This window comes from Chlorocebus sabaeus, chromosome 29 (assembly GCF_047675955.1).
Source record: "Chlorocebus sabaeus isolate Y175 chromosome 29, mChlSab1.0.hap1, whole genome shotgun sequence".
Taxonomy (NCBI): Eukaryota; Metazoa; Chordata; class Mammalia; order Primates; family Cercopithecidae; genus Chlorocebus; species Chlorocebus sabaeus.
In genome coordinates, this window is record NC_132932.1 from 4,908,872 (window position 1) to 4,928,466 (window position 19,595).

Sequence of the window (19,595 nt, forward strand, 5' to 3'; positions counted from 1 at the left end):
TAAATATACCTTCAAAGACACCGTTTTACTCTTTCACCTGAATGCTCTGCCCTTCCACTTAGATGTCTCAAAGACAATTCAAAGTCAGCATGTCCCAAACCCAGCTCACTGTCTCTGACCCAAGTCTGTCTCAGAGGGAAGCACTCATCCACATTTCACTGCAGTGCCGGTAACCTCTCCTTCCCTGCTACACTTGCTCCACCTCCTGTACAACTGGGCCCTGCCATGTCCTGTGTCTCCTGCCCTAGACCCAGCTCCTGTCATCTCTTGCCTGCACCACTGCACTGCCCCCCTTGCTGGCCTCATATGGGCATCCTTGCCCCAGTCAGTCACCTCCCATGCTCCTGAGGGATCCTCTGAAATACATGCCTGATGGTGCCACAAAGCTGTATCTACACCTCCCAAACCCTGCTTGTTCTGGTCTCCGGTGGCCCCCTGAGTCCCAGATACCATTGGCCTTTAAAGTCCTCCTTGGATGACTTTCGCTCTTTTTCCCTCTGCAGAGCTTTTGCACAGATGGCTCCCCACCTTCCCCTGTTGTCGCTGTCTTCCCCACCTTCCCCTCTGGGCTCCAGTATCCCTGCCACCAGGAAGCCTGCTCAGAGGCTGCAGACTTGGCCTGCTCTTCTAGCAGAAGTATGTTTGTATTCTAGATCTGGCCCTGGAGTAGGAGCACACAGCAGTGTTTGTTGGGAACGATGACTAGTTCAGTTTGTTTGGGATCTGTCAGGGACAGAGACAGAGTCGGCAGGGGAGCTGCAGGTGGTTCCTGGGGGACCTGGATCATCAGGCTTGGGAGGGTGTTCAGTATTCCAGAACCGGAGGAGAGGCGATGGGAAGGCGAACTGACCGTGCTGTGTGGATGCATCGGGAGAGAGGAACGTGGAGTTCAAAGCATGCAAGCCCATCTCTTGCCAATGCAACAGGAAGTTATCGAGGGCCAAGGCCACATACCATTTGTTTTTACTCCCTTACAAGTCCAGCAGCTACCCAGAGGACAGTAGACAATGCTTACTGAAGCATATCTCAAGTTCCACAGATTTGGTTCACATAAGCAAGATATGTGTAACATAAGCAACTTCTTTCTATGTAAATACTTTAGAAGTAAATTCTGACCCACCTTAGCTAAATTATAGAAAAATCCTAAATATAGTTTGAATCGACAAAGCTGTATCCTGTATTGCTGGAGCTAAAATAACAGAGGTACTGACAGTGACTGGGTATCAGATATGTTGAGCAGCGTCGGACTTCATAGGTTGTTAGTCAGCTGGGGCAGTTGTAACAAAGTCCCATAGGATGCGGGGGCTTCAACCACAGAAATGTATTGTCTTGCAATTAGGAAGGTGGGAAGACTGAGATTACGGTGTTGGCAGGGTTGGTGTCTTCTGAGGTCTCTTGCAGATGGCTGAATTCTTGCTGCATCCTCGAATGGTTGTCCCTCTCTGCGAGTGGCTCTGTCCTAATCTCCTCTTCTCATGGGACACTGGTCAGATTGGATTAGCCCCTCCCCCATCATGACCTCATATTAACGTAATTACCTCTTTAAGGCCCTTATCTCCCATTACAGTCACATTGTGAGCTATCCGGGGTTAAGATTTCAACATAAGAATTTAGGGGTTCACAGGTCAGCCCCTAACAATAGGTGAAGCCGGGCTCCGGCTGCCTCTTCTGCTGTCAGTGAGTGGAGGTGGGTGGCGGGCAGTAGGGGGAGGGGCACCTTCTGTCCCCTTTCAGCAAAATCAGAACTAACTTACAAACGAATAGCTTCACTTTCCCAAAGAGCTTTCACACGCACCGTCCCATTTCCACCATCGGCAGAGCAAAGACTTCCCTCTCTCATGACCGTTAAGCAGGGGTCTTCTGGCACCTGTAGTTCAACTTTGATGGAAAGAATTCAAGAAATGGTCTCTACACTGTTACAGTTATGGCTGCAGGTGAGGAAGTGGGGAGGGAGCTGGGCTCACAGCTGCCTGGATGACATGGGAGGTGGTGGTGGGGGTGGCTTTCTAGGCTGAGTTAGAATGTCTTTTATTTTTCGGTTCCTCCTCCCCCTCCTCTATTGCCCAGGCTTACTCACTGGGTCCCTGCTGTGTGGTTGCCATGGCAGCCTGGTGTTTCCCCCAGCCCCACCCCAAGGTGAGCCAGTGCAGCGCCACAGGTGGGCCTGGGCACCTCACTGTGATGGGCTCTCATGAAACCATTTAATCATCTCTCACTTGTGGCGATGGTCCCCTTGCCCTGCTGGAAGATGACAGCTGTAGTACCGGTCCCTCACTCAGGGAAAACTTTGATCTGCTTTCTGCCTCTGTCTAGCTTGGTTCAGTGGTTTTTAGCCATTTGGGGGGATCACAGGCCCCTTTGAAAAGCTGATGAAAGTTGTGGGGCCTCTCGCTCTCCAGAAGAAAAAAGAAATCATGCTCATGCTGGCACCATTTTGTAAACAGTTCTAGGGTTTCTGGGACTTGAGCCTATCCTTGCACTCCTTGAGGGACTGTGGGATCCAGGGCAAGAAGACTCCGGCGTGGTGCATTAATCATTGCCTGTCAGTGAGAGAAGGGCCACATTGCACGTTATGCAGTGACAGGCACTTGTCAGGGAGTGGGATTTTTCTTTCTTTAAATTCACCTCTCAGCCTTCTCATTTAGCTCTTTAGCTAGTTGGATATTGGCCCAGCAAGGTGCTCAGAGCAGTCAAGGTTGATGGGAATCGAGATCTAAGCGCCATAGACTATTGAGTGCAAAGCTCTCAGAGAGGACTGGTCCCAGCCCCTGCTTTACAGTTTGGAGGCAGAGGCCCAGGCAGAGTGCCCGCCTCCCACACAGAGAGAATAACAGGTTTATTTTCTACAGTGCTCTGATTGTTCTCTCCTGGAGGAGCCTTTAGAGCTCGGTGGCTCCTGGGTGCAAGGTCTGGCCTCTGACTCCCTCCCTTGATGTGCCCTGGTATACAGTTAGGGCTGGCTTGCAGTCCCCTTGTTCTTTCACAGTTACAGAATAAAGTAGCCTTCACTTTGATGAAACCAGGGAGAAAAGAGAAAAGAAAGAGCGGGCTGAGCTGTCTCCCTTGCTTTGGCTACAACTGTGCAGAACCTGTGTGAACCTGGTGTCCCCCGCCCTGCCGGTGTGTACTTCAAGGAACCTCAGCAGCTTGACTCCCTTGATGCTATGTGGGACCCCTGGACCCTGGGGGAGGGTTTCTGTGGCCTTCACTCCATCTCAGAGCAAAGACTGTGAAGCCCCTCTCCTTTTAGGACTCTCCAGCTCCCAAGAACTTCTAGGGGCCTTCCCGAGCCACAGCAGGGCCCCCCACAAATAGGCAAGGGCTTGAAGTTAGGGCAGAAGGACGTGGTGGCTTTGGGTGGAAGTGCAAGTGGGAGGGATCTCATGCTCTCTTTGGTGACACTGGCTCATGAGTGAAAGTTTCAAAACACCCGCCCCTGTCGCTTGTCACACCCGGGACTGATGTGTCAGCAAGCTTCTGGCCCACCTGTGGCCCACAGGGAAGAAGACATGGCAAAGGCTGCCCATGGCTGCTCGCTGAAAGGATGCTTGGACAAGGATCACAACTCAGTGGCACGGACAGCCTGCGACATGGCAGGCCGTTTACTGGAACGTAAGTGGAGCAGGGCCCCCTCCTGGGTCTCTGCTTGTTGTGTTACCCTTTAGGAACATCCTTAGATTTTACCTTGTCTTATCAACAGAGGGACAGTCAACGGATGCCTCATTTTAACTTGACTTCTCAAGAAGAAAGCTGGAGGAAGCACACACTACAAAAGAAAGTGTCGCTGTGCACTTGTCTTGAGAAGATGCTGAAGCCTTCTTCGTCATTAGAACTCCCTGCCCCAGAGCATACCTTATCTATTAAGTATGCTGCATGTTTAGCAGGAGACATACATTTGGAAAATAGAGAAAAGGAAAAAGATCAGAGTGAAGTTCTGTCTTCAAAATATGACTTTGAAGAAATCCTGACACTTTCTACAGATTTGCAGAGAAAGATGGTTTGTGTTTGGGCTAGAAGTGGCATTTGGCAAACCTTGCCTTTGCCCCAAATCACCTATAGTTGATCTTCCACAAAAAAGTCAACAGATGTCATCCAGTAGTCATTAAGACCTAATCACATTTTCTTTTTCTTCTCTTTTTTTTTCTTGTTTTTTTTTTTTTTAGACAGTCTCACTCTGTCACCCAGGCTGGAGTGCAGTGGTGCAATCTCTGCTCACTGCAAGCTGTGAGGGTTGCCTCCATTCGATGGGAGAGCTGGAGTTTTAGTCACTTGTTTTGGGGCTGGTGACACACCTCTGACCTCCACAGAGTGTCCAGGTGGCTCCCGGTTTCACCCCGAGGGGGCATTGAAGGCAGAGCTTTGCATCCCAGCTGGGGAGGGGAGGGAGAGGCACTTTGGTCCTGGCTGGGAACCAGGTATATTCATGCTGATCTTCCCAGAACCTAGCGCCAGACAAACAGGAAGACTCAGTGCATTTTTGTTGACTGACCCACAGAATGAGTGACCCCAGGATGCCTGCTGTCCAGAGACATTGGGGAAGGTGAACCTGGAAAATGACTTTCTCTTTGTGATGGGTAGGAAATGGGATCTGGGATCCCCTTGTGCTGTCCTGGAGCTGAGTGAGAAGGAAGGGAGTGACTGGAACCCAGAGGAAGGGACACAGTGGCTGCTGGGCGAATCAGCCTCTGCGACTGCGCTGTCTACCTGCACCTCATCTCCACAGAGAAGCCCCCGTGCCTGGTCAATCATCTGTTGTGCAGCGTTCAGTTCTGTTGGCCTGACGGCACCTCACTTGCCGTCGGAGACTTACAATGAGAAGGTCTGTTAGCAGAGAGAGGGCTGCCCCTGTGACCACGCCAGAGAGAGAGCCCCAAACTGTGCTGCAGGCCCCAGGCTATCACAACCCCTCTCAGGACTGTATGCCAGTGATGTGGGGTTTTTCCCAGAGCCCAGCAAGGACCGGGGCCGGGTTGCTCAGGCTCTTCCTTCCTGCCGAGGAACGCTCTTATGACTTCTGGCTCTACGCTTTCCCACATCTCCCAGCTGATTAGTGGGGCGTCGTCCACTTGGGCTTGGAAAGGCAGAGTGCGCCTCCTCCTCTGACTGGAAGTGTGGTCTGGTGGGCACAACAGTTGGAAGAGGCTGGATGTTGTTAGAACAGAAAATGAGTTCAGGGCTCCTTAGCACAAGCAGGGCTCAGCTTGGCAGGAGGGGCGGAACATCCCTGGGAGCTTTGGGCTGCGCGGGATCTACATACCACTGTATTTTATAATAGGGTGCTTAACACATTATGAAATATTGTTTGCTGCATCTTAAACCAGGTAAAAGCTTTCTAGTTCAGGCAGTAATATATGGGGACATTGCAAAATGCCATCAGCAGGTGTTAGGAACAAAATATCTCATTTTATAGTTTTATTTTCTGCGGAAGTATCTATCAGTGGCCATTATAAATTATCTAGGACTTGGTGCTGAGGATTTTTTAAGTGTCTGACGTGAAATTGATTTTGAGCCCTTTGCAGTATTTCTAAGGCGTCTGGTCTGCTGGTGTTTTATAGACAAATTACATCGGGGTGGGACAGGCTGGGATGCCTCTCTTCCGGCATTTTGTCCTGTACACCAAGGATGCCCTGGAGATCATCCCCAGTCCTAAATGTGAGCTACGTATGCAGGTGCTCAGCTGTCCTTGCTCAGGGTCATGTGGAGAGGCTGAGGCTCAGGGAGGAGGAAGGGAAATCGTATCCCTTTGCCCTTGGGTACCTTTACTCCCTGCCTGCTCAGCCTTAGGTAGCTCTGTTCCAGCTTCCAGCACGACCCTGGTCACCAGCCTTGGGTCACCTTGGGGCCCCTCCCCCTCCTCTTGTATCCTTGCCTTCCTCTAGCTGCCTCCTCCAGGCAGCCTGCCCTGTTTGGAACTCACATCATACTCTGATTGGTGGGACCCCTGAATATAGTGCAGACTCCTCAAGAGCACAGCCCTGCTGCCGATCCTTATCCCGCCCATCTCAGGCCCCAGAGCCAGGCTGAACCCCAGCTTTGAGCATTATTCAATCAGGTGGAGCTGCCATGGTAAGACCAAAGAAAACATTCCCACTCAGGGCCCATGAAGTCTTTACCCCAAGATCCTTTTAAAATGAAAAAGCTTTTCTAGCTTGAAAAGATTGTGTACACAGGATGATAAGAGCAGGTGTGCTCCAGGCACTGGTCTGAGGGCTTTCTGTGTGTTCGTATATTAACCCTGTGGTGACCCATGACTGTCCCCACTGTGTGGGTGGACACCACCCTGAGGCCATGGATGTCCACTGCCAGCTCTAAGTCACACAGCTGGTGAGCACGGGGCTGGGCTTTATTGCAGGTGGCCTGGTGCCTTGATCCTTGGTCTTAAATATCAGTGATACAGCCTTGTGAACTTTTTTCCTTGATCATGAAAACAAATCATGCTGATTGAAAGACAATTTATGACATCCTGAAAGTAATTGTAAAATTTTAAATTAGCAATAATGTCACCACCCAGGAATTGATGCTACTACTATTTTGCTGTATTCCTTTCTAGATTTTTCTTTGTGCATGTTTTGGTACCATGTTGCTGGCGGCTGCCAAATATTCCAATATATGGCTTATCATATTTACTTATGTCCTTGCTGTAAAGCAAATTCCAATGCCGATTAACCAAACACTTTCTTCATTCATTGCTTTCCCATGTATGTATTTCCTTTTTCTTCAGGACAGGGATCACCAGACAATTTATTGGCAACTTCACAAGACTGGCTTCCTTCCTTCCCTCCCTCCCTTCCTTCCTTCTTCTCTTTCTGTCTCTTTTTTTTTTTTTGGCAGGGTCTTGCTGTGTTGCCCAGACTGGAGTGCAGTGGCACAATCATGGCTCACTGCAGCCTTGACTTCCCAGGCTCAAGCAATCCTTTCACCTCAGCCTCCTGAGTAGCTGGGACTACAGGCATGTGCCACCATGCCCAGATTTTTTTTTTGTAGAGGTGGGGTTTCACCATGTTGCCCAGGCTAGTCTCTCAGGCGATCTTCCTACCTCAGTTTCCCAAAGTGCTGGGATTACAGGCGTGAACACTTTCTTTCTTTCTTTTAGTACAGCGACTTCAAAATCTATCCGAGTGGTGTTATTTCTTCCTCTGTATTTACAAACAAGTTCTCATCTTTCAAATGCAGTCACTTTGAAGTGAAAATGTCCCCAGGAACTTACCATCTAAAATATCTACTATGACACAGATATTCATGCACAAGGAAGCCTGTAGCACCTGCAAAGAGGCTACATGAAATCAAGAAATCATTTCTAATATAAACAGTAATTGCATTTCTTCTGGTAGGTGAAATGGCTTCAGCAACAGGAAGTGAAACGAAGGGTGAAGAGACAGGTGCGAAGTGACCCACAGGCCCTTTACTTCAACGACCCCATTTGGTCCAACATGTGGTACCTGGTAAGTAGGACAGGACCTCTCTCTGCCCCAGGACACTTGCGCTGCCAGGTCTCTGAAATGGGTTAATTTCCCCCCAGTGAAGCTAAATTCAAACAACATCTCCAGACAGACACACTTCACCTTGAGGGTGTAAAACCCCTACGTCAAGGCTGTGCAGCACCAGCTTTCATGTGGATTTTTTCTGAAACTGTGCACACACACTGGGGTGGGGGCTCTTTGAGAAGGGAAGCGATTTGATGCAGGCTGTATGACTAAATGGCAAAGCCCAGCCCCTGGACAGAGCTCCTGTTGGGAGGCAATGCCCTGGGAAAGTGATAGATTGCAGGTGCAGAAAAAGCAAGGGAGCGCTCTGCATGAGTCTCGACCTGACTGGGAAAGAGCATCTCTACTGTATAAGCAGGGATAGGTGTTTCCTCCTTATTTGCTTGCAAGCCTAAGCATCTTCCTGTGGGGTGTGCACCGAGTGTCAGTTCTGCTTCTGGAATGTCCATGGCAGGGGGACTTTGTGTCTTCTGTGCTTGCAGCATTGTGGCGACAAGAACAGTCGCTGCCGGTCAGAAATGAATGTCCAGGCAGCGTGGAAGAGGGGCTACACAGGAAAAAATGTGGTGGTCACCATCCTCGATGATGGCATAGAGAGGAATCACCCTGACCTGGCCCCAAATTATGTAAGTCAATCCTCGGAACTGACATGCAAATATACTCAACTGTGCTAGTCATTAAGTAAATGCAAGTTTAAAAACAGTAAGATCCCATTCTCCCCCAACTCCCGTTAAGTTAGGCAGTAAAGAAAACTATGCTGGAGAGAATTAGGAAAATGAATATTCTACTACTTGCTACTGTCAGGGGCAAGGGTTTTGCAGAGGGATTCATCTACATGCTTGCAGAGTCACTTATACTTTTAGGAATGGAGCCTAAAGAACTAAGAAATGCATGGAGGAGGATCATCAGCATACAGATAGTAGTAACATGAACAGTGACAGGGTGACAGCGCGAAAACATGGTCTCTAGGCCCAGAGTACCTGGGTTCCTATCCTGGGTCTGCAAATGATTAGCTCTGAGATCTTGAACAAGTTACTAAACTTCTCTGTGCCTCAGTGTCACCATCTGTAAAACGGGTTCATAAGAGAACTGGTCTCTCATGGAGTTATTGTAAGGATTAAATTAGTTAAATGTAAGGAAGCAAGCTTGGCATATAGTAAATATGATAAATGCTTGAAATCCTCTAAGGGACCTGGGCGCCTACCAGTGATTAAGTAAACCATATTGTATCCATCTGACAGATCATGATGCAGCCCTTAGAAATGAATTTTGCAGACTGTGTCAACAACACTGGAAAGCTTTCATCATATATTTTAAAAGGAAGATGTAAAATTATGTGAATACTATTATTACAGTCATACAAACAAAAGCATACCTATTGAAAATATAAAATTAAGGAAATTCTGAGACACGTGGCAACATGGATAAACCTTGGACGTTATGCAAAGTGAAATAAGCCAGTCACAAAAGGACAAATACTGCGTGATTCCACTGACATGAGTGACTCAGAGTAGCCAAAATCTTAGACAAAAAGGTGGCATGGGGTTTGCCAGGGCCTGGGAGAGAGAAATGGGGAGTTAGTTTTTAGTGGATATGGGGTTTTGCAGGTTGAAGAGAGTTCCGGAGATGGGTGGCGGTGATGGTCGCACAACACTGTGACTGCACTTAATGCCACCGAACCGTACACTCGAGAATGGTTAAGGTGGTATATTTCCTGTCACGTATATTTTACCACAATAAAAACATGTAGGAGATTATAGCTGTAGTAAGAGAGGAATCCCACACGTAGTTTCTCTATTTGCCAATAGAACATAAAATCCATTTAAACAGAGCTGTCATATGCCGCGCCATTTCTCTTCACTCACCAAGATTCCATTTCTTAGGATTCCTACGCCAGCTATGATGTCAACGGCAATGATTATGACCCATCTCCACGATACGATGCCAGCAATGAAAATAAGTACGTCACCACCTTGCCTCCTCTCCCCGGCTTCTCTTCCGCTCCCTGCAGCATCGCTATTGAATGTGTGTGTGAGGGAGCTGGAGAGGCGGTGACTGCCGGCATATCTTCCCTGCCTGGGCGCTAGGCAGGCTTATCCAGGAGTCACAGCCCATGCCAGGCACAGCCCTTCAGATGTGGCCAGCGTCTGTGGAGGTACCCTGTTCCTCTGGGGTGTCACCACTGGCGGGCAGCTAGAAATGTTTGCAACTTTCTTGGAATATTGTAAAAGAGAAGCCCTTAAGTGTAACAATCTCCATGACCTGGTGTGTGAAGACAGCAGTTTGGTCTATTTGAGCACATAGGTGACATGCCTGAGCTTTTGTGACTCTGTGACCTTAGGAATGAGGTGGAAGGGGCATGAGTGATGCTGGATAGACCCAGGTTCAGATCCCAGCTCTCCCACTTACTGGCTGCGTGCATGCTAGGTGAGCTGGTTGAAAATTCATGTCTTGGTGTCTTAGAGGCTTGTCCAGGCCAATGACGTCCCCTACCTCACAGGGTCACAGGAGGGGTCAGTGAGATGATGCGTGAAGAACGCACCCAGCAGATTCTCCAGAAATGGCAGGTGTTTTTGTGTCACTGTCACTTTGCAAGTAGAGGCAGTGGGGTGACAGAGCCCAGGTGACTTTGCAGTGTAAATGGCTGCCCTGGGCTTGGTCCTGGGAGTTCATTTGCTATCTCTTTCCTTTCTCCATCAGCATGCCCCATACCCTGAACTCTTATCGTTCCTCCAAAAATATTTAGAGGAAAATAATAAAAGCCTTCTTCCTCCCCACTGTTGACAAGATGCTTGCTGAGGGGCGTCCCCGATTATAGTCTTTTAGTTTGTGGTTGCTTTGATTCTGAGATTCACAAACGGATGCACAGGCAGTGCTGTGCAGGAAGCCTCAGCCACTGGAGTTCCACACAGCAGGCTGCAGAGCTCCCGGGAGCCTGCAGCGGCCCAGTCTCATGCACGTCCCAAGGTGCCCTTCCTGTTGCCAGTGAGGACGCCTGGGGCAAAGGAGGAATGATCCACATACCATGCAGTGACCCTTGAAGGGTAGGATTCAATCCCATCCTGAGCCATCCATCGAGCTCTGTGACCCCGGAAATAGCCCTGGCCTTGAAGCGGTGTAGCTTCCAGGGAAGGACAGATGACTCGCTTCCAAAGGGCTGCTGCCTGGGGCGATTTTTAAAGGCAGCTTTAAATTTGAATCAATGATTCCCATCCTCTGTGGACTCTTCTCAAAGATACGCTATTTCAAGTTGCTCCTATTTTGGCCCCTGCTGGAGGAATTGACCCTATGTGGCACATCAGAGAATGGGGTCATTACTGAGGAAAGCAATTTGTTTTTCTGGTCATTTCTTCATAGTCTCCCAGCTGCTGAGTGTTTAATTTAGAGCATTCTTCCTCAGCTCCAGCTTAAATGGCCTTAGAAGCACAGGAAGGGCTGCCTCAGGGTGAGCCTGGTGTTATAGGCGCATAGGGGATGAGGCAGGTGACATCAGCACCAGTCCGTTCTTTCATCCTGCTGGGCAGCAGGTGTCCATGCTGCCAACCACAGGAGACATGGGGCCGAGGTGGCGCAGCACCCACCCTACACAGCAGTGGCCACGTGCCAACTACGCATGCTGGGAGAAGGAAGGTATAGGGCCACGGGCACTGGGGCAGGCACCTTCCTCCAACATGGGAGTCAGGGGAGGCATCCTGGAACAGATTACCTTGAGTGAGCACTTGCTACATTCAGGATGCCAGGAAGGGCTGTACCCAGGCTGACTTGGTGCCTTCTCCCAGAGTGGGGTTGGTGATGAGAGGGGATGCAGGAAATAGGCTTTAATGACATCTCTGGGCTTCAGACAACTGACTCTCTTGTTGCATTGAACTGAGCCATACACTGAATTCGCTGAAACTTTCTGGGCTGCGTCCTCACTTGGTTTTTTCCTTTGTTTCAGACACGGTACTCGTTGTGCGGGAGAAGTTGCTGCTTCAGCAAACAACTCTTACTGCATCGTAGGCATAGCGTACAATGCCAAAATAGGAGGTAAGGCCGGGCGCGGCAGCCTGCGAGCTAAGGGGCCTGGGGCAGGGGCAGCTGGAGAGCTCCCTGTCCGCTGATCTCAGCAGCCTCCTGTCCTTTGGCCTTGGCCATGTCAGCAGACACCTGGGCCAGAAGCAGCAGTGCCATCTGTATCATGGCCTAGGCAACTGGCCCACAGGGACTGGGGCCTCAAAACAGAGGAACTGCTTACTGTTTTGCCTGAAAAGCCATTGCAGTTCCCATCAGAAAGGTACTCTCTGTCCTCTGGTCCTGCTGGCCTGGCCGCTGACTCCTAGAAGGCTGCGTTGATTCCCCTCTGCCAATAGCCTTCAGTGGCTCCCTGTCACTTCCCAGACAGAGTCACAGCTTTTACCTGGGACCAGAGCCTTCCCTGGGTTCCGACTCCCACTCAAGCTTGCTGGACCACTTCTCCTGCCCCTGCCCTGGCCTTACAGGACATTTGTCATAGTGTCCCTTAGACACATCTGGTCTTCCCGATTTATGCCTGGGCTTGAACCATTCCCATCCCCGCCTCCCCCCGCCTCTCCACTTGGCTCCATCCACCTGTGCCTTACGGCAGTTCATGCCTGCTCTGTTCTGTGAAGTGCTCCCTGGATCCAACTCTCCCCCATCTCGTTCAGCAGGGAGTCAGCTCTTCTTGGTCCCTTTACAGAGCAACAGCTGCCCCTGACCCTGCGTGCATCTGGCCTTGCCATTTAGCTTCTCACACTGGTCAATCAAGCTGCCCTTGCTAGGATGAGGCTTTGGAGTAAAGTGTTGAATGTCGTTCTGTTCCCCATGGGAGCCCGGCAGTGTGACAGCTCAGTCACCAAATGCTCTGAAGGCCGCTCGAGGTGCATGTCAGTGACCTGGGAACTGAGCAAGTGGGGGCAGCAGAGAGGAGTGCCAGAGAGCTTCCAGGGACTGCGGCTTCACCCAGGAGACCTGTGTGCCTCTCAGTTCGAAGGTGCTCCTGCTCACTCAGGTGGCTGCAGTGGGAAGCCACCTTCCCGGGGCACTGCCGTTCCTGCCACAGAGCCTTGGTGAGGGTGGCTGCAGCCCCTTTGGCTGCACTTATGAGCAGTACCAGGCAGGGAGGTTGGGCCAAGGTTCCCTGGATCACTAGTCCTTGGGGGAATTTCTTGTGTTTCGAAAAGAGGGTCCTTAGCTTTTACTTAATTTAGGACTCTCTGCCTGTCTTTTCCCATGGAAATCTTGAAAGTGGCTTGGATTTTCATTTTATAACAGAATTAACCCCCAAGGGCGTTTTCTGCGAACAAATTAGGAGACTGTCAACTAGCCTCACTCCTTTGTGGATAGTTCTTGCACACTGAGATATATAAGTTCTCCCTGGAGCCTTTGACGATGGGTACAGAGCCCTGAGATGTCTCTCCAGGAGCTGTAGAATTGGGCCAATCTGGGTGCCAGTTCCATTCCCACCACTCACTGACTGTGTGTCCTTGGACAACTTACATAACCTCTCTGAGCCAAGGTTTCTTTACCTGTGGGGTGAAATGACCATGAGGCAGCTGCCTCCCCAGGTTTGTTATGAGGATGAAGTCAGATACCATGTGTGAAACCATCGGCTTGGGCTAAGTCCGCAGGGGATAGCTGAACTCCTCCTTCCCTCTTGCTGAGACTGTCAGTGGGAGAATAAAAACCATTTGTGTTGCTTTGAGTGAGGGGTGGACCCCACGTTTAGGGTTGCTTGAGCCTTGCTCCCCCAAGTCCCTAGACTTTGAGCATGGCATCCTCTGGGAGCCATCAGAAATGCAGAATCCCCACCCCAGGCCCACTGAGTCAGTCTCTGCATTATAACAGGATCGCAGGGGATTTGTCTCCAAGTGACCATTTGAGAAGCACTGGTTTAGAGCACTCCCTGGGATCACACAGGTGGGTAACACTTATACCGTGGATTGTGGGGGGGAGTCGGTGGAAGTAACATGCATAAAGATCCTCCCAGATAAGGTGCACAGTAAATACAGCGTTATCATTAGATAGTTCTACACTCATTGCCAAACTCTTTCCCTATGTTTCCCAAGTCCTACAAGTGAAGGTGCTCCCTCCAGATTTGGAGAATGTAGGGATAGAATTTGGCATGTGTTTAAAACAAGAGTAATAGCAATGCACTGTGGGTTTATAATGTAGGAAGTTTTATATATATATATATATAACAGCAGAAATGGTAACAGTGATGGTGATGGAAACACTCTATCTATCTTACATTTATACATTATACAGAAAGTAGTATACTATTAATTCCAGATAGACTGGGATAAGTTAGGATATGCATTATAGTCTCTTGAGTGACAACTAAAAATAAAGATATGAAGAGGAAGAGCTCTATGGTCAGCTCCAGGGACGTCCCAAAGAAATTCCCTGTTGTGTGCCAGCACACTCAGTGAGGGAGGCTGTGTTAGCGCACCCCACCCGGAGGTGGGCTCGGAGGGAGAACCAGGAGGAAGCGGGGTGGCTGCCTGTGTGGAGGGGCTAAAGCTGTTTGCAGCAGCTTTGGAGCCAGTGGCTATCACCAGATCCTTGGGTCAAGGCTAGCCTCAACTCCACACCTACCTCGCAGAGAGGTGTGAGCTCCACCTCATGTCCTCAATCTTTATGTGGCACGCTGACCCCAGCCCCGTGCTGCAGACCTAATTGTCTCCTCAGCACTCTCATGGGTAGTCAAGTCCTCTCATGTCAGGCTCAAGCCATACCCTCATGCTCTGCCCTCACAGAATGCCTGCTCTGCCGCTCCTGGGCTCCCATCTGCCCCTTTAAACTTCAGTACGTGGTCCTGTGCCATCTTCCTTGTTGGTTCCTTCCAAAGACATGCTGAGCTCCTAGAGGCCCAGAACTGTGGCCATCATCTCTTTCTTCTCTGTCAATGGCATACCCAGTATTACGCATGCAGCACGTGCTCAACCATATTCAATGCATTAATTAAAAAATATCCCTGTTACACACATCCTAACTTATCCCAGTCTATCTGGAATTAATAGTATAATTTCTATATAATGTATGAATCTAAGATTGTTTCCATCCACCCTCACTGTCATTGTTTGTACTGTTGTTTTTATATATTTTACTTCCCATATTATAAACCCACAGTGCATTTCTGTTATTCTTGTTTCAAACACGTGGTTGACTGCAAACTGCTTATGAAAAGAAATACACTTACCTACATGTATACCATGCCACTGGTCTTCCTTACTTTTTCTAGCTTCAGATTTCCATCTTTCCATTTATCTTCAGCCTGTCTCCAGGCTCTTTGGTATTTATTGAGGTTATCTCTCATCTCTTTTGATATTTGTTGAGGTTCAGGTATGCTGGTGAAAAATTCTCTCAAATTTTATCTGAAAGTGGCTTCTCTTCATTTTTCTTAAAAGAAATTATGCTGAACATAACCTTCTAACTTTTTTTTTTTGTCTTTCAACACTCTAAAGATGTTCTTCTATTGTCTTCTGTTATCCATTGTTTTGGATGATGAGTCAATTGTTAATTGCCATCCTTATTGTTGTTCCCTTTTTTGTTTTTGAGAGATGGGGTCTTGCTCTGTCACCCAGGTTGGATTGCAGTGGCACAATCATAGCTCACTGCGGCCTTAAACTCCTGGCCTCAAGTGATCCTTCCAAATGAGCTTCCCAAGTATCTGGGACTACAGGTGAACACAACCTTTCCCAGCTAATGAAAACAAAACAAAACAAAACAAAACAAAACAAAAACAACCTTTTTCCTTGTAGGATGAGATACTGCTATGTTGCCCAGGCTGGTCTCAAACTCCTGGCCTCAAGTGATCCTCCCACCTCAGCCTCCCAAAGTGCTGGGATTACAGGCATGGGCCACCGTGGCCCGTCCCTATAGCTGCTTTCATAGTGTTATTTTTTTAGATATCTGTGCTTTGCCTGTGGCTCTAACATTCTTTTGTGTAGTTTTCTTCATATTAATTCCAGCTTGGGTTTTCTGTGCTTCTTAGTGGGTTATTCTTTTTAGAGAAAATTTGGGGGAAAAAATGTCAATATTTCTTCAAATTTTTTTAAAATTCCATTTTCTTTCTACTCTCTGTGGGCACAGTTATAGTTGTTAGCTTGCTTAATACACCTCACAGTTTACTGAGGTACTGTTCATTTTTTTTAACCCTTTTTTCTCTGCTTCAGATGGGATGATTTTTGTTGAACTTCAAGTTAACTAATCCTTCCTTTTGTTGTGTTCAGTCTGGGCTTTAAAAAAATTTTCAGGGCTGGGAATGGTGGCTCACACCTGTAATCTCAGCATTTTGGGTGGCTGAGGTGGGTAGATCACCTGAGGTCAGGAGTTCAAGACCAGCCTGGTCAACATGGTGAAACCCCATCTCTACAAAAATTACAAAAATCAGTCAGTCAGGTATGGTGGCACGCGCCTATAATCCCGGCTACTTGGGAGGCTGAGGCGGGAGAATTGGTTTAAACCTGGGAGGTGGAGGTTGCATTGAGCTGAGATCATACCACTGCATTCTAGCCTGGGTGACAGAGCAAGACTCCATCTCAAAAAAAAAAAGTCAGATATTTACTTTTCTGTCTTATGATTTCCATTTGACTCTTTTTTTTTTTTTTTTTACTGTTTCCAAATCCCTCCTGTGTCTCCATCTCTTCAATCATTATATCTATCTTTTATTTTAGACTCTTTAACATGTTTGTAAGAAATACTTTAAAGTCTTTTGTACTTAATTCCAATATCTAGGTCATTTTAGGAGTATGTTTATAATGACTGATTTTTCTCTTTATAGTAGGTCATGTATTTCTCTTTCTTTGCATATGTCTAATCATTTTTTATTGTATGGTAGATACTGTTACATCGTAGAGACTCTGAATTCTGTTGTCTTTGAATACCATTAAGTTTCATTCTAGCAGTTGGTTAAATGTGAGCTTGTGGAGACCTGATTATTCTTTTTTTTAATGGTTATCTTTCTGATTTGCTCATAGCCTTAGGGAAAATCTGTTAGCCCCAGGATATAGTCTGTTCTCCTAGACCATGACCCTCTTGGTATTTCAGTGGAAAGCCTGAAATGTTTAAACCCAGACCTCTAACTTAGCAAGTCTCAAACTCCAAATGGACTGCCCTGTAGTGGGCAGCAGCTGAAATATCTGCTCAGCTCATCCAGCCTCTCGGCTATTGTTTTCCTACTGGACTTCTTAGAGGGTTGCCCATGTATAGTTCAGGGTTCAGCCAAGTGATTGTGAGGAGTTTATATGTTTTCTTCTGTAGTTCTCTCCTTTCTGAGATTTCTCCTCTCGATTTCCAGCTGCTCTGACAGTCCCAAACTCTATCCCTTGACTCCTCTGGAGAATAAGATAATACTTTACTGTGCTTTAGTATTTGAGTTCTAGCCTCTCTGCACCAAAAGAAATGGAAATTTCTCTCAAGAGGAAAAGTCATGTCAACTTGGATCATACCCAGTATGGTTTGTCAAGAATTGAATCCCCTGCCTACCCTCTGCCTTTTTCTGGTTGTTCTTCAGTGCTCTTAAAAAGTTAATTTTTTCTAATTAGCTATTTTGTTCAGAGTTTATAATTATTATCTTTAATAAGAAGAGTTAGTCTGATATATGCAACTCTGTCATTGTTGAACTTAAAACTTGTGGTTTATAGTTCTTTATCAATTAGATTGTGTATTAGTTATCTATTGCTGCGTGGCAGTCATTCTAAAAATGTAGCTGCTTAAAACAACAAACACTTGTTTTCCAGCACAGATAGTGGCTTTGCTGAATGTTTCAGGTTCAGGGTCACTCATGAAGTGCTAGTCAAGCTGTTGGCTGTGATTGTAGTCTGAAGACTTGACTGAGTCTGGAGGATTCACTTCCAAGATGAGTTACTTACAGGGCTGTTGGCTGGAGTCCCTGATTCCTCACCATGTGTACCTTTCCAGAGGGTTGCTTGAGTGTCCCCATGACGTGGTAACTAGCTTCCTTCATAACGAGTGATTCAGGAGAAAAAACAAAACCAGATCAGCCATGTCTTTTATGACCTCATCTCAGAAGTCACACACCATCTCTTCAACCATTCTCTGTGTATTAGAAATGGATCACTAAGTTTAGCATACACCCAAGGGGAGAGAAATTTGGTTGCACCTTTTGAATAGAAAGGTGTCAAAAAACCTGTAGACATAGTTTAACCAGTTTTCTTTGTAAAATTGTATATTCCTTATAAATGTTGTCACATAAAAATAATTAAATCAAATGAAAGAAACAGAGGAACTGTCCAAATTATATTAAGAAATAGCCAGGCATGGTGGCTCATGCCTGTAATCCCAGCACTTTGAGAGGTGGAGGTGGGCAGATCACCTGAGATCAGGAGTTCCAGACCAGCCTGCCAACATGGTGAAACCCTGACTCCACTAAAAATACAAAAATTAGCTGGGTGTGGTGTTGGGGACCTATAATCCCAGATACTTGGGAGGCTGAGGCAGGAGAATTGCTTGAACCTGTAAGGTGGAGGTTTTGGTGAGCCAAGGTTGTGTCGTTGCACTCCAGCCTGGGCAACAGGGCAAGACTCTGTCTCAAAAAAAAAAAGAAAGGAATAAACTCCTTCAGCCCCCAGTTTCCCTAGTCATGTTGCCTTCAGGTGTATTAGCACCTACCTTGGGAAGAAATTTCACGCTCTCAGGAATCCACAGAGGCTGGTGCCATCTTCATTGTTTCCAGAGAGGGGAGTGGCGTACCCCCGTGTGTTCACTGGTCCCTGATGTCTTTCATTTTAGAGATACTTTAATTTTATATTCAGCGGTCAAGCTATACAGTGATGATTTGTGCCCCCCTTTCATATATAATTTTTTAATAAAAATCTGTTTAAAGTTTTTATGGGCTGGGCATAGTGGTTCACACTTGTAATCCCAGCACTTTGGGGGTCAAGGCGGGAAGACCTCTTGAGCCCAGAAATTTGAGACCAACCTGGTCAACATAGTGATACCCTGTCTCTACAAAAAAAAAAATTTGAAAAATTTAGCCAGGCAAGGTGGCACGGGCCTGTAGTCCCAGCTACTTGGGAGGCTGAGGTGAGAGGACTGCATAAGCCTAGGAGGTCGAGACTGCAGTGAGCCATGATTGCGTCATTGCACTCCACCCTGTCTCAAAATAAAGTTTTTATGATGTCAAATTTGTTCATCTTCCTTCATGATTCTTGAGTTTGGGATCTTGCCCAAGATAGTAAACCTATTCTGTATTTCCTCTAAAAACTTATAGTTTTAGGACAGTAGTTTCTCTTAAAACTTTTATGATTTTCTCTTTTCTGTTTAATGTTTTTATTTCCCTTTTTTTTTTTTTTTTGGAGACAGAGTCTCACTCTGTCACCCAGGCTGGAGTGCAGCAGCCCGATCTCTGCTCACTGCAGCTTCCGCCTCCTGGGTTCAAGCGATTCTGCTGCCTCAGCCTCCCAAGTACCTGGGATTACAGGTGTCCGCCACCATGCCTGGCTAATTTTTCTGTATTTTTTATGTAAAGATGGTATTTCACTATGTTGGCCAGGCTGATCTTGGACTCCTGATCTCAGGTGATCCACCCGCCTCAGCTGCCCGAAGTGCTGGGATTACAGGTGTGAGCCACTACACCCGGCCTTTCGGTTTAGCTTTTTGATCCATATGGAATTTATTTCTGTGAGCAGTGTGAAGGAGAGATCCCCCAAATCAATATTTGGTAATTGCCACATGTGGCCCTCATCACACCCTAGATCCCCATATGGACACTGGGTCTGCCCTTATGTTTCATTAGTCAGTTCCTTCATAAGCCCTAACAATACCACACTTTGAATTATTACAGTTTAGGAGAGTTTTGGGGTTTTGTTTTTGTTTTTTGGAAACTGATAGGGCAAATTTTCTCTTATGGTTCCTTTTCAAAAATTACTTGGCTATTCTTGCACATTTTCTCTTTCAGATGAACTTGAGAATCTGCTTGTCAAGTTCCATAAAAAAAAAAACAAAAAAACAACAACAAAAAATCCTGTTGGGATTTTGATTGGGATTGCTTGGAAATTATAGATTAATTGGGGTAGAATGACAACTTTACAATATTGAGTCTTCCCGCCCAGGAGCATGGTATGTTTTTATTTCTTCAGGTCTTCTTTT

At 47.2% G+C, this 19,595-nt stretch overlaps 1 protein-coding gene across 3 annotated transcripts in view; it reads left to right on the forward strand.

Annotated features, from left to right (window-relative positions):
- Nucleotides 1-19,595, forward strand: part of PCSK6 (proprotein convertase subtilisin/kexin type 6) — a 192,332-nt gene that overhangs the window by 51,601 nt on the left and 121,136 nt on the right. For all 3 annotated transcript variants that reach the window (XM_007990588.3, XM_007990589.3, XM_073012963.1), the window contains exons 3-6: nt 7,332-7,442; nt 7,967-8,110; nt 9,368-9,444; nt 11,422-11,510. In XM_007990588.3, the coding sequence (XP_007988779.1) occupies nt 7,332-7,442; nt 7,967-8,110; nt 9,368-9,444; nt 11,422-11,510 (421 nt within the window). The remainder of the gene's footprint in view (nt 1-7,331; nt 7,443-7,966; nt 8,111-9,367; nt 9,445-11,421; nt 11,511-19,595) is intronic.